Consider the following 12,345-nt stretch of genomic DNA (forward strand, 5'->3'; position numbering starts at 1 on the left):
CTAAATCTCTAAATAATTATGATTTCTCCAAAATTGTTGAAAAGATAACTTTTTCTAAGTTACTAAAGGAATGAAAGGCCTTTTATAGCAAATCCTTTTAAAGAAAATACCTCACTTTTGTACTTTATTGGAATGCAGACTTCATATGAATTTAGGATGGCTCATATAGTTTATAATATGTTGGATGATATGAAAGTCCTTCTACAGTCAAAAATGAACAATCTGACACTAAATCAGGTTTTTGCCAAAATAAAGAACAGATGGAAATTGTATCTCCTGCCTAAAAGAGATTTGTTGATGGGCTTTTAAGCACAGGAGAAATAAGTGCAGCAAATTGGAACACCAAGTGTTATAAATACTTGCAGTAGCTGTATTCTTTTGTAATGGCTTCATTGTTTTGCCACAATAAATCTACTTTTCTGAATGTTCATGGCATACTGTAGGTAATATATTATTGCAATGCTTTGCCTTGTCAGCCAAGAGAAGCGTGACAGCTGTGTCTTGACTGAAATGTTATTTTGTATTACATTCTTTCTTGTCCTAATTTGACTGAATGCTGAACAGCAGTACAAGTTCCATGCAGTTTCTGTTAAGTGCATTAATCCCCCAACCAGTGGGAATTTTGTGATTTGGGTATTATTTTCCCTCTCTGTTCAGATCACAGTAATAATTTTAAGCAAGTATGTGTTCTTGTGAAAAAATGTATTTTATATTCTAGAAATGCTAGAAATATATAGGGTTCTTTTCACCTTGCTGAGTTGTCTATTATAATACCAAAGTACGGTACCATTTTTTTTAACGAAAGTTGCTACTGTTCACAATAAAATTGGCAAGCACAGGATTTATGATGACAACTATGGGGCATTAATGCACAAATAAATGTCAAGTTGCCAATTTATAATGCTTTATAAATAATCTTCATTTGTAGGTCTGTATATACAGAGGAAATTCTTGCACTGTGATTTAAAAAGTAAGAAGTTGTAATGAAATATGTGAACTAGTTTCAAATGGAGTTTCTGTATATGGGAAATCTGAAATCTGAAACACAGACATTAATGTTCTAAAACATATTGACACAAATGGGTGTTCAGGAAGGATTGGTGGATGGACGGGAGTTTAAAAAACATGAACTAAGTCAACCTTCCCAAATGGTGGAAACAAAGTGCTGTGGATTCCTGAAACTTCAGAGACCTGCACTTCTGTTCCCAGTCCTCATGACTAAACACATCAATCTTCTAAAGAAAAAACAATGGTTGAAAAGATTATACAATGTGGCATGGTGACTGAAGGATGATGACAGTATCTGGTAATGACCCATTAACATTAAAAGGTCTGCCTGGAAGCAGCAATTGATTTTGCAGCACAGATATCCTGGTTTTTCCCTATGGAGTCTTCCTTTTTTCTCCTCTTATACCTCCTAGCTTCCACAGAAGATGCTGGATGTAGCTAACTGAGTGCTTCACTTAGCTCACTTAATTATTCATATTGAAAACGAGTCGAGGTGGGCCTTGGAGGCTTAGCTCAGTTATTCGGATAATGCAGGGAAGGTAGGCTTTCTTTGATTTTATGCCAGCTTTTGTAAAAGGCATCAAAAAAATAAGGGGGAAAAAGACTTATGTTGAGATCTTCCTTTTGAGCAGTCTTATATAATTCTGGAATGTTATGACATCTCCCTGGCCAACGTTAGGGAGAATTCAATTTTACATTTTAAAAAACTAAATAAGTATCAGAAAGATGGGCAGAAAGAGAATACCCACATAGCCTCTGTTCCTCAAACTAAAAATACATGACAGAAACCACTTTCTGCCTTCTTGTGTGCACAACTTCAGAGGCTATAAAGCAAAGGCTGCTGTTTTCCAGTGACACCTTTGTCAATAACCTGTGTGCTTTTTTTAAGCAGCTGCCAGATCAACTTTTTTGGAGGCCCCTAAAGCTGGTCAGCCTGTCATTTATTCTCTCCCACCCCCACCCTTTCTCCAGTTGCCGGTGCATGGCTAGTCAAAAAATAAAGAGGTTCTCTCTAGAAAACTGGGTCATGGGGGCATCTGCAAAGTAACCAGTACCATAGAGACTCTTGTTAAATATTCCTTACTAAATTAACATGTTGGAATATGTTTCTTCAGTTTTGTTATGGCCATTTTGCTTTTCAACTGCCAGAATGTAATGTAATGTATCCCATACATTACAAAAATGCATTAGTACCTTTGGGAGAAGATTTTATTAATTCTCATTCTTTAGGAAATTCTAATGTTCTCCACTTATATTGAGACTGCAAGTCAGAATTCAAATCCATTATCAGAAAAGGTTAGATTGGCTAACAGTTCTAGCAACTGCACTCACACAACACATTTGGAGGGCACCAGGGAAGGTATAAATAATATATGAATCTTTCACATACTCAGTATATGAAAACTTTTTACACACCTTTTTAATTCCTTCCTAGGACATTTTGAGGAGTAAAATCCTAGGAAGAGAATAAAAATCTGCAGCTCACCAGGATGGCAGGAGCCTCAGTAAAAGTGGCAGTGCGGGTGCGTCCTTTCAATTCCCGAGAAATGAGTAAGGATTCCAAATGCATCATACAAATGACAGGAAACACCACAAGTGAGTAACTTCTCCATCATTTTCTACTAGATACTTCAAATTGCATTTGAGCCTCTTCCGTGTGTGATTGATATTAATCAAAGAGGGTATGTGAAACAGCTTAGTCAATGAGGTTTTGTAATTTACTATACAGATAGTATAATTTAATCTTTCATAAAATTGTACCAAGCTTTGTCCTGTGGGAAAAATATTTAACTATTTTGATATGTTTGTTTCCATGATACCATTTCCTAATAATGGCAGGAAGTTGGATTAAAGCTTAATAAGAAACTGAAGTCTTTTTTTTGCTTCATGTGGAGAAAGCTTTAACTGTAACATTATGCAATGCTAAGGCATAATTTTGAATAATTTTATTTTCTAAGTAGAACAGAAGGATCAGGTCTGCAACATTTGAAGAGAGAGATGCGGTAGAAGCTCCTATCTCTTGGGACAGTGATTGGGAGGTTGTTGAAAATGAACCATTCTCCTTTGAGCTGGACATTTTCCATTTGGCTAGCATAATGTTGCAAGGTCATTTAGAGTTTTCTCCCACCTCTATATTAATCAGTTAATTAAACATCAACATTGGCATTAATATTGACACTAAATAATCAATTGCTATTAAGGTAAACCATGAAATCCATCTGAATTCGATATAATTGTGGTTCCTGCTTCTGAATATGACGATTAAAGAGGCCTTATTAATCCATAACTCAGTTTTTACGTTATGTAGTTTTCCAGTGTTGCACAATTATTAATTTGACTACTGTAATTAAATAATCAATTCCTGATTGTAAAGCTCATTATCTGGTCCTCTAAATAAATGTAGCAAGTTTAACTCTGGAGAGCATTTAGTTCTTTGTTTGGTGATAATACTTGTTTCCCCAAAAATTATTCATCTCCCCACTAGACATAAAAGAAGTAGGACAGGGCAGAAGAGTTGTGGGATTCTTGATTTCTCAGTAAACCTCTTAAAATAATCCATTTTAAAGACAATCTAACAGCATTGTTCCTGGCATCTGCATGCTAACCCCATAGTCTGTAGACAGCAAAACCATTTCCCCCCTGCAGGAGAAAGGCATCTAGAGCAGAGGAAAATAGTCCTTAATCCCTCTAGCTGGGTATGAAAGCCCCTCCTTTTCGTATTTTATGGGCTTGCAGTTCTGTCTACTTAAGTCTTAGGTAGAAGAGAGGCAGCAAGGAAATATGAGCTGGTTCCTGAGAACAGAGACTTTTTTTTTAACCTCTTTTGGGGGTATTCACAGAAGGGATGAAGTATGTGTTCTGTAGGCAATCAAGCTATTGCAGTGGTATTCCAAATCTACTATTGAAAACAGAGGTGGTTGGTCCTTGAGGATCTACGTATTTAAATCTTGTTTTGTATCCATCAATAAGGCATCTTAAAAAATGACTCTGCAGTGTTTCAGTTTTGGCTTAATGAAGGCCTCCTTTCATTATATAAACTTATATAATGGTAGTTTAGAACAGGCAGTTATTGAACAGGAATTGTCCACCATGGCTGTGGAGCATAATTGGAAGAGAAGGATGGGTACAGGAGGAAGTACATCCTTGCAGCGGTAGAAGCAACACCAGGGTGTGTCAGCACTGCAAACGCAAAGCTGTGTATGATTAATCTGCCAGCACCCTGCATCATAAACTTCTCCCAGTAGCAACTCTACGTGTACATAGTAAGTGACTAAGGTATTTGTCTTGGTAAAAAAACAGATTTTCTCCTTGCCCAGCTGAATTTCAGCTGCTCAGTTATTTTACTATATTTTACTAAATTGGGAGTAAAAAGGAGTAAAAGGACGCTGAGGCAAATTGCTCACATTTTCACCCTTTCAGTGCCCAGACTTCATATAAGATAGACTGCTATTTGGGGAACCTATTGTAGCCCTGTTTCCAGATAACTTTCAAAATTCTCTAATTTTTTTTATTCTGGATCCCTGTTTCTTAGTAGATAACTGTGGGCCATGGCACTTGCTGAGCTTTTGATTCTGCCACTATTCCTTTATTCAAATGTTAGGTAACTCTTGATGCTATTTTCCTTTTTGTCATAATGTGCCAGCTGTTATAATGGTATACTCCTAAATCCTATTTATGCCCATGATGGTTTCTTTTGACTGAACGTCTAGGTATTATGATCAAGTTCCAATCACAAGATATGCAAATAGCTAGGGCTTCTCTCCTCTTCTCCTTTCCCTCTCTCTTCTCCCAGCTGCTGTAGGGACTGGACTTTTAGGTATATTATATAACAGGTAGGAGTGGAGGCTGACAGAAAACAGGAAAATAAACAATTGGAAGAAATTCTGGATTCATCTGCCTACTTATCTGCAGTTTTGAAGGGACAATAGAAATCTCTAGATCATTGCCTGGCTATTCCATGCATAGATTTATAAAGAAATATGATTACTTAATGTTAGTCTGTGTCTAATATTGACTAGAAAGGACTATTAAAAGTATTTATGCAGTAGTGTGCTTCTGCTATGAAAGTTACCACCGTTTTTGTTTGTTATTTTAAATTTTGTAGACATGGGTGTCATTAGAATGTATGCAGATTTTATATTGTTAAATAAATATATAAGCAATATTAGGAACCTGGGAAATAATTCCTAACAGTGATGGAGGGAGAATGAAAGGTATATCTGTCTTGCAATAGGGATATGGAAGCAGAGAAAATACAAAAGCTGGTAGTATAATCAGGAAACAAACAAACAAACAAGTAAATATGATGTTCACCAAACACTAAGTCAAAAATTATCTATATTGTTAGAAATGACCAGCCTAGAAATGATCATTCCAGAGCTGAGACAGGATACAGTGTCAATACCAACTCTATTTACTTTGGTCTATACAAATCTTGGTAGAACTTTAGCAGAGAATATACGATTGGTATGGGATTTACACATTCAGATAGGCAGAGCCAAACTTTCCCATTTCCCTTACAGATGAATTGCTCTCTGCCCTTAGATATTTCCAAATGACTTCTGTAAGATTCTGTGTGTCCCACATAGAAAAGTCTTCTCCCTAGTTCATATACTGCAGGTGTTCTTCCTGCTAAAGTGACAGCTGGTCAATATGTCAAACTTCTATATGAAAGACAAGTATGTATTTGCTCATACATAGAAGTTGAGCCTAGTTCATAGATCCTTCTGAAGTGCCCACTATACTTTTGGGTGATCAGAGTTAATATATCCCCTTTCGAGCCTGATACTCTACTCATGGAGATTGAGGTATTCTTACAATACAACCAATTTCAAAGGCAGTAGTAGAATTTTTATCCATAGCCTTAACTTTGCTTGCAGATAACTGGCTATTTAGACCCTCTAGCTTAAGGTGAGCCTTCAGAAACAGTTGGGATGAAACGGTATACCACTTTCCCTGTTGCCAAACATCATCCCTGCTTCTGGTTTCCTATTGCCAATTTAGTGGTGGAGACCTCAAGGATTATGGTCCTTGGTGACTGTAACTTGCCTAACAATGTTGAATCTGGGGTAGCTCAGGAGTTCATGACCTCCACGGCAACCAGGGACTGTCACAAATAATCAAAGGCCCAATGCACACTAGAGGTCTCATGTTAGATCTGGTTTTGTCTTGGACAAAGTCAGCTTGTTGCCATGGACAGATCATTCTTGGGTTGCCTCCAACTTGCTGGGAACACCTACAAAGTAGGGAGAAAGGATCTGTTCAATTGATCCTCTCCAAGTGACTAAGCATGCACCCACTCCCTCTCCTGAGCATCTGACAGACAGTTCAACTAAAGTCCTGGCTGCAGCCTGGGAAAGGCATGTGATAGAGATCCTGGAGTATATTGCTTCTATGTGGTCTCTGCCTGTGTATTTGGGGTACATTTGGTTTTTCAAAGATCTCTGGGTGATGAACAACTAGAAGCAATGACTATAGTGCTGTTGGAGAAAGACAAGAGTGAATCTGACAGAACATCAGTAAGGCCCTTATCTGGGCTTATGTCATGGTAATAAGGCTAGTGAGATTTTGCTATTTCTTCACCTTATTGTGTCAGCTGATAGCCATTTCACTATTGATGGGGTTAAGCCAGAGGATCGTCTACAGGGCTGTAGTGAGGAATATGAATGCTGTCTGGCAGACAGAGTCACTCAAATGTGGTCAGAGTTGAATTCTGACTGGGCAAGTATAAGTAACTTGTTCAAGGCACAGTGATATTATCTGTGCTTGATTCTGATATACCCAAGGAAGTGGACGAGGTCCTTATGTTTGTTAGTTTGACCACCTTTTTATTACATCCTGGTCCCTTATGGATTATTAAGACAGTCCAGAAGATGACCATAGGGTGGGTTTATGCAGTGGTTTCATTTGAGAAATGGTGTGATTCCACTTGTAGGAGGCTGTGGTATGAACCCTTCTGTGTTGCATAATTATCAGCCAGCTTCCAATCTTTCCTTTTTGGGAAAAATATAGAAACAGTGGTTGGACAACAACTACAGAGGATCTTGGAATAAATGTATTATCTGGATCAGTTTCAAACTGGGTACAGTATGGAAATAGTGCTGGTTCTGATTGTTGATGATGTCTCAGTAGCTTTTGATGCTGTCGACCGTAATATCCTTCTAAACTGGTTGTATGGGGGGTGTAGGGGTTGTGGGGATTAGGAATAAGAGGCATTTGATCTAATGGTTCACATCATTCCTCAGCAATTGGTTGCGCTTGGTGTGGATTCAGAGGACAGAATGCCTCCATGACCCTTCACACGAGGAGTGTCCTAGGGCTCTATGTCCTATTCTGTTTAACATTTATATGAAATTTTGGGCATGGTGAGCTGCTAGTTTGAGACCCAGTATCATCAGTATACTGATCATATCCAGCTCTATATCTCAGCATTGAGCTGCACAGATGAAGCTGTTGACTCATTCAGAATGGGATGGAGGCTGTTCAGGATGGGGTGCAACAGACTTTGACTCAATCCTGACAAAACCGAATGGCTATTTTTCACCCTCTGGAACAGGATCTCCTCCCCTGACATAAGGGTGCTCTGTTTTAGGGTTCTGGAAAGCTCTTAAAAGCTGGCTTTGATCCTAGGCCTGGGGTTGATGTATTATTGTACATCTGGGTCTTATTTGTGTTGTTTATAAGACTGCTTTAATATAATGTAATGTTTTATTTGGTTTTATTGAATTGACCAGTTTTATGCTTTCCAGAGTCCATTGGAATTATACAGCTAATAAATTTGAATGAATGAATGAATGAATGAATAAATAAAATACATGCTGTTTATTTTTTCCTGGAAAAAATAGTAAATACTGTTGGTTGTAGAAAAAAGGAAGAGAAAAAGAGAGTTAATACTTCTTTATTCCTATTTTTCAACCTCTTGCTTCTGCCACAAAAAGCTGGTTTCCAGCACTATATTTTTTATTCAATTGGATAGTCATTCTCTTTTGAGAGGTGTTGGGATGACCAACATAATTCTGCCTTTCCTTTTAATAAGCCACCTTCAGTTTTGTTTGCATTTTTTTTTCTATTAAGAGTGAGACAAGGGGGCTTCCGGTTCCAGTTTTCAGCACGGCCAAATGCGTGAGGGAATGCTCCCCATGTCATCTGGATTTCTTCATCAGGGGACCCTTGTAAAGGGGTTGAAAGTTGCCCTGGAGGGGTGATGAGCAGGGGAGAGGTCTCTCCAGTCAGCAGTAGAAGGGCGGCGGCCCTCCTGGTGGCTTGGAGCAACTCTCCGAACCGATGAAGAAAGGATCGGCCACTCCCATGGCCCATCGTTTCAGCCGTTACCTGCCGAAGCCAAAATTACAACAAAGCACTTGAAAGCACTTGAAAACTGGGTGAGAATTGCCTTCTTCCTTTCCTAATTGTCTACTTTTTCCTGCCAAAAGCTCCTTGAATTTGCTTCCACCAGCAAGGAGAGAGGAAGGGAGCTTTTTTCCCCCCCACCCTCCTTAAGGGCGGCCTTTGATCACGCCAGGAGAAAAAAGAAAACCTTGAACTGAATAATACTATTTAATTCGACTTACTTCCTTTCTATTTTTGGTGACCCAAAAATCCTATCCTTACAGGAACTGGCTATTCTGTCTATTTGATTAAAAAAAGGGAGAAAAGAGCTACTTAAAAGTTACTTAAAAGTACTCAAAACTGATAAATGTACTCTGTCTGAAAAAGATTTTAAGTATGCTGGGGACATTTTGTGGCCTTTTTGGCAAATAAACCTGTTTATTTTGGAACTGCCCTTGACATTATCAGCTAAAGATAAAAACCTGAAACAGCTGGAGGTGAACTGAAGGCTTGTGGAGGTGAACATTTACTGACTTTTGTTTAAAAATTAGCCTCCACTAAGGACTATTTACCACTACTTCAAAATGGAGACTGATCAGCCGCAAACCTCACTTGACTATAAGCTCATATTAGAAACAATCCATAAAATTTCTGAGATGTTTACCTCCAGGCTGGAAAATTTAGGTGCCAACTCCAATTTACACGCTGTAACCCATATTTCAACTAAAGAATTTACAACTCAGAATATAACAAAACTGGAACAAATTACTACGAGACAGAGGAACACAAGGTACAACAAGATATTGAAAAAGTAATACAAAAAATTTGACTCTATCCAAAGAATTGACAACTCTAAATGTACAAGGAACTATCACTATGGCAAATAACCTTAAGGACCAACAACAAACTATGGGAAAACTTAATACTCAACTTTTGACTCCATCAAAAGAGCCTATAACGTTAGAAGTATACTATGTGCAAGATAGTGATGCTAACTTAGAGGACATGAAAGATCAACAAAGACAGTTTCCTGAAAGCCTAGATAGCCAAGCACTAATTACAAAACTGGATAAGACTCTCTACTTAAAGCAGATGAACCCAGACGGAAGAGGAATCCAGACCGAAGTGAAGATAAAGTTTTTAGAGCAAATACAGAGACTAGAACTAACAGGGCAACAATATAATGATTACAAATGGTTTGGTTTTTGTGGATCACTGATGGCTAGATGGCCTCCTTTGATTCAAATAATATGTATTGGAGTGAAGGGAGACCTATCTGGCAATTTAAAGGCCTTGGTCTGGAAACCTGATTGGCAAAAAAAGAAAGCCATAGTTCGATTTAAAAAGTGAGTTCTTAGAGAACCATTAAAGGCTATCCTTTTAGTAATCAGTGATCTGTCAGGATCTTAAATAGAAAATGTTTATGAGATAGAACTAGAATGTGTTTATGTATCTATTAGGCTTATTTTAGACATTATAATTTGTGCACTGACATAATGGAAATTTGGTTTATAGATCCCATGTTTGATGTTAAAAGATGTTTGATTATTCTATTTAAGAATTAATAATTAGCTAAAATTAACAGAATCTGGTTGTGTATAAATAGTTGTAGAATGATAAACATAGGCTGTGGTCCTGTCAGTAACGTGTGATGTATTAGAATGTGAAACAGACAGCGTTTATTAGGTAGAACATAGCTACTCAGTCACTGTGTACATGTTAGATGCTATAGTTTTTGCTGTAATGAAATAAGGAAATTTGGGTTGTGAATATTATTTGGGATGTTAAAGGCTAAATTTGCATAATATAATTAAAATCAAAATTAGGTAAAACTTAATAACAGGACATAGATATATCTCAATGAAATTGAATTGACAAATTTTTTAACTGACCATGCTATTTCTAGAAATTTATTAGTTTAAACTGGTTGTATGAAATGTTAAGGGAAATTGAGAAGGATGTTTTGATAGTGTAACCTGAATTATGTACTGAAAACTCTGTTACTGAATCTCTGATTACCCAGTCACCATGATGCTTTCTAAATATGTAGGTTTTAACTGAAAAACCAATAAACCTTGGTTGTTGTTGTTTTAAAAAAAGAGTCAGACAAAGCAGTATCTGCATGCTTGTGCAGGGAGAAAAAAAGAGCTGTGCATTATTTCCAGGAGATCATTAACATTCTTTCCCCAAAGCAAGATCTTTTCAGCGTGCAGCTGAATGTGTTGAAAAAACAGCTTCTATGCTTTTCTCCCTTTGACTGCTGTTGAGCTGGCTATTGTAGCTTTTGGAGCTCCTCTTACTAAAGAATAAATCTTTCTTAATCTGGTGATATGAAGGTCCAAAAGTTTCCTTTCAAAGTCAGAAGTATGCAGCAATATTTGGTGAAGAACTCAAGAATTTTTTAGGCTCTACCTAAAATCTTTAGCACCTTCATGTGTCAAGTTTTAAAATAATGAAATTACTTATCTCTATTATGTCTTCCAAAAACCAAAAGAGATCCATTTTGCACAAGAAGTGTTCTCTGTAATTAATTCCAAAATCTTATTATAAATATTCCAAATTTATCTGGACCCTTGGTCCATTTATAACTTTCTAAGATCAAAATCTTATTTGGCTTTTTGCTGTTTATTTCAGATTCTTTATGTGCTTAAGGCTAAGCTTATACTGTAATTATTTGTACATATGGGCAATCTCCCAACCTCTCCTTAATCAGAGAGGTTCCAAGGTTTCTTGGTTTTTGCTGTGGCTGTTAGTTCTGCCTTTGCAGAGCAATCTTCAGTTTGCCATACCTCCCTTGGAAGTCTCCAGGGTGTATTAGATCACAATATTTTGTAACGGAAGAATGTGTTACTACTGCAGCATCTGTGGTTGCTATTATCTTTTGATGTGGTTTCTAAAACAAAACCTTAAATATGTTATTTTCTCTTCCCCCAAAGTGGCCATTTTTCATCTCTGAAAAAGGAGGAAATGTGTGTCCCCTAAATAAATCAAAATAGGAGAGAGATTTGAATAAAATGGATTTGCATAAAATAGGCTTGTGTTCATTAAGAAAAAAGATACCTATTTAATTTTTACTGGGGAAGATGATAGCCCTGGATTCTCTATGCCTAGCTAGTTAAGCAAGGATGAACCAGTGTGTTTAGGGTTGGGCAGGAGGCAGACTTTCTAGTCTTGTCTGTAGTCTTGTAGACCATCCTGCTTAATTTTTTTTCAGATTCAGCCAAGATTGGGTAGGTGTTGTCATATGAGCTGGGCTTATAGACAGGTTTGTTCTGCAAAATGTTATGAGCCTATTAAACTTCACAGTGAAAAATCAGAAAGAACATTGGTTCATAAAGTTACAGCCTTTGTTGTTTGTACAATTATGTTCAGAATATGCATAATAAAATAAGCTTGAACTTTTGGTAAAGGAAGACAAATGTGATTTAATAGATATAATAGAGACTAATGGGATCAGTTCCACGATTGGAATATAGCAGTTGAAAGATGCAGTTTGGCAATTTGTTCAAAGGATCAATAGAATAGGAAGAATAATATATTCATTCCTGTTCAGATATTCAAGTAAATGAGCTTGGCCATGCTACAGAGAACATCTGTGATAGAGAAATAAAGAGAGTGCTGTTTTTATTTATTTATCTGCTGATGTTCATCCAACAACAGATGTGGATTATGCTTTTTAAAAGCAAATTTCAGTATCTCAAAGAGGCATGAATAATTAGCCCAACTTGTGTTGGAGGGCAAACTCTGCTAAATATGTTTATGTTTATGTTTTATGTTTTGTTTATGTTTTATTTAATTTATATACCACCCTTCTCCCTGGGGACTCAGGGCGGTTCACAGGGCATATAAATAAAAATACCATACTATACAAAAGTTAAAACAAAGATTAAATCAGTGCCCAATTAAAAAAACAATAATGCAATCTAAAATAACAATTTAAAACCCAGCTCCCCCATCAGGCCAGACCGGCCAATTCAAACAAATGGGTCTTCAGACCACGACGGAAAG

The 12,345-nt window shown here is 37.1% G+C and overlaps 1 protein-coding gene across 18 annotated transcripts in view; it reads left to right on the forward strand.

The window, feature by feature from the left end:
- Positions 1–2,498: 2,498 nt before the first annotated feature.
- KIF1A (kinesin family member 1A) overlaps positions 2,499–12,345 on the forward strand; it is a gene marked incomplete at its 5' end in the record, with an annotated part of 86,380 nt that continues 76,533 nt past the window's right edge. For all 18 annotated transcript variants that reach the window (XM_083363485.1, XM_083363499.1, XM_083363500.1 and 15 more), the window contains one exon: positions 2,499–2,604. In XM_083363485.1, coding sequence (XP_083219611.1) covers positions 2,499–2,604 — 106 coding nt within the window. The remainder of the gene's footprint in view (positions 2,605–12,345) is intronic.

Source organism: Vipera ursinii (genome assembly GCF_947247035.1).
Source record: "Vipera ursinii genome assembly, chromosome: 5".
NCBI lineage: Eukaryota > Metazoa > Chordata > Lepidosauria > Squamata > Viperidae > Vipera > Vipera ursinii.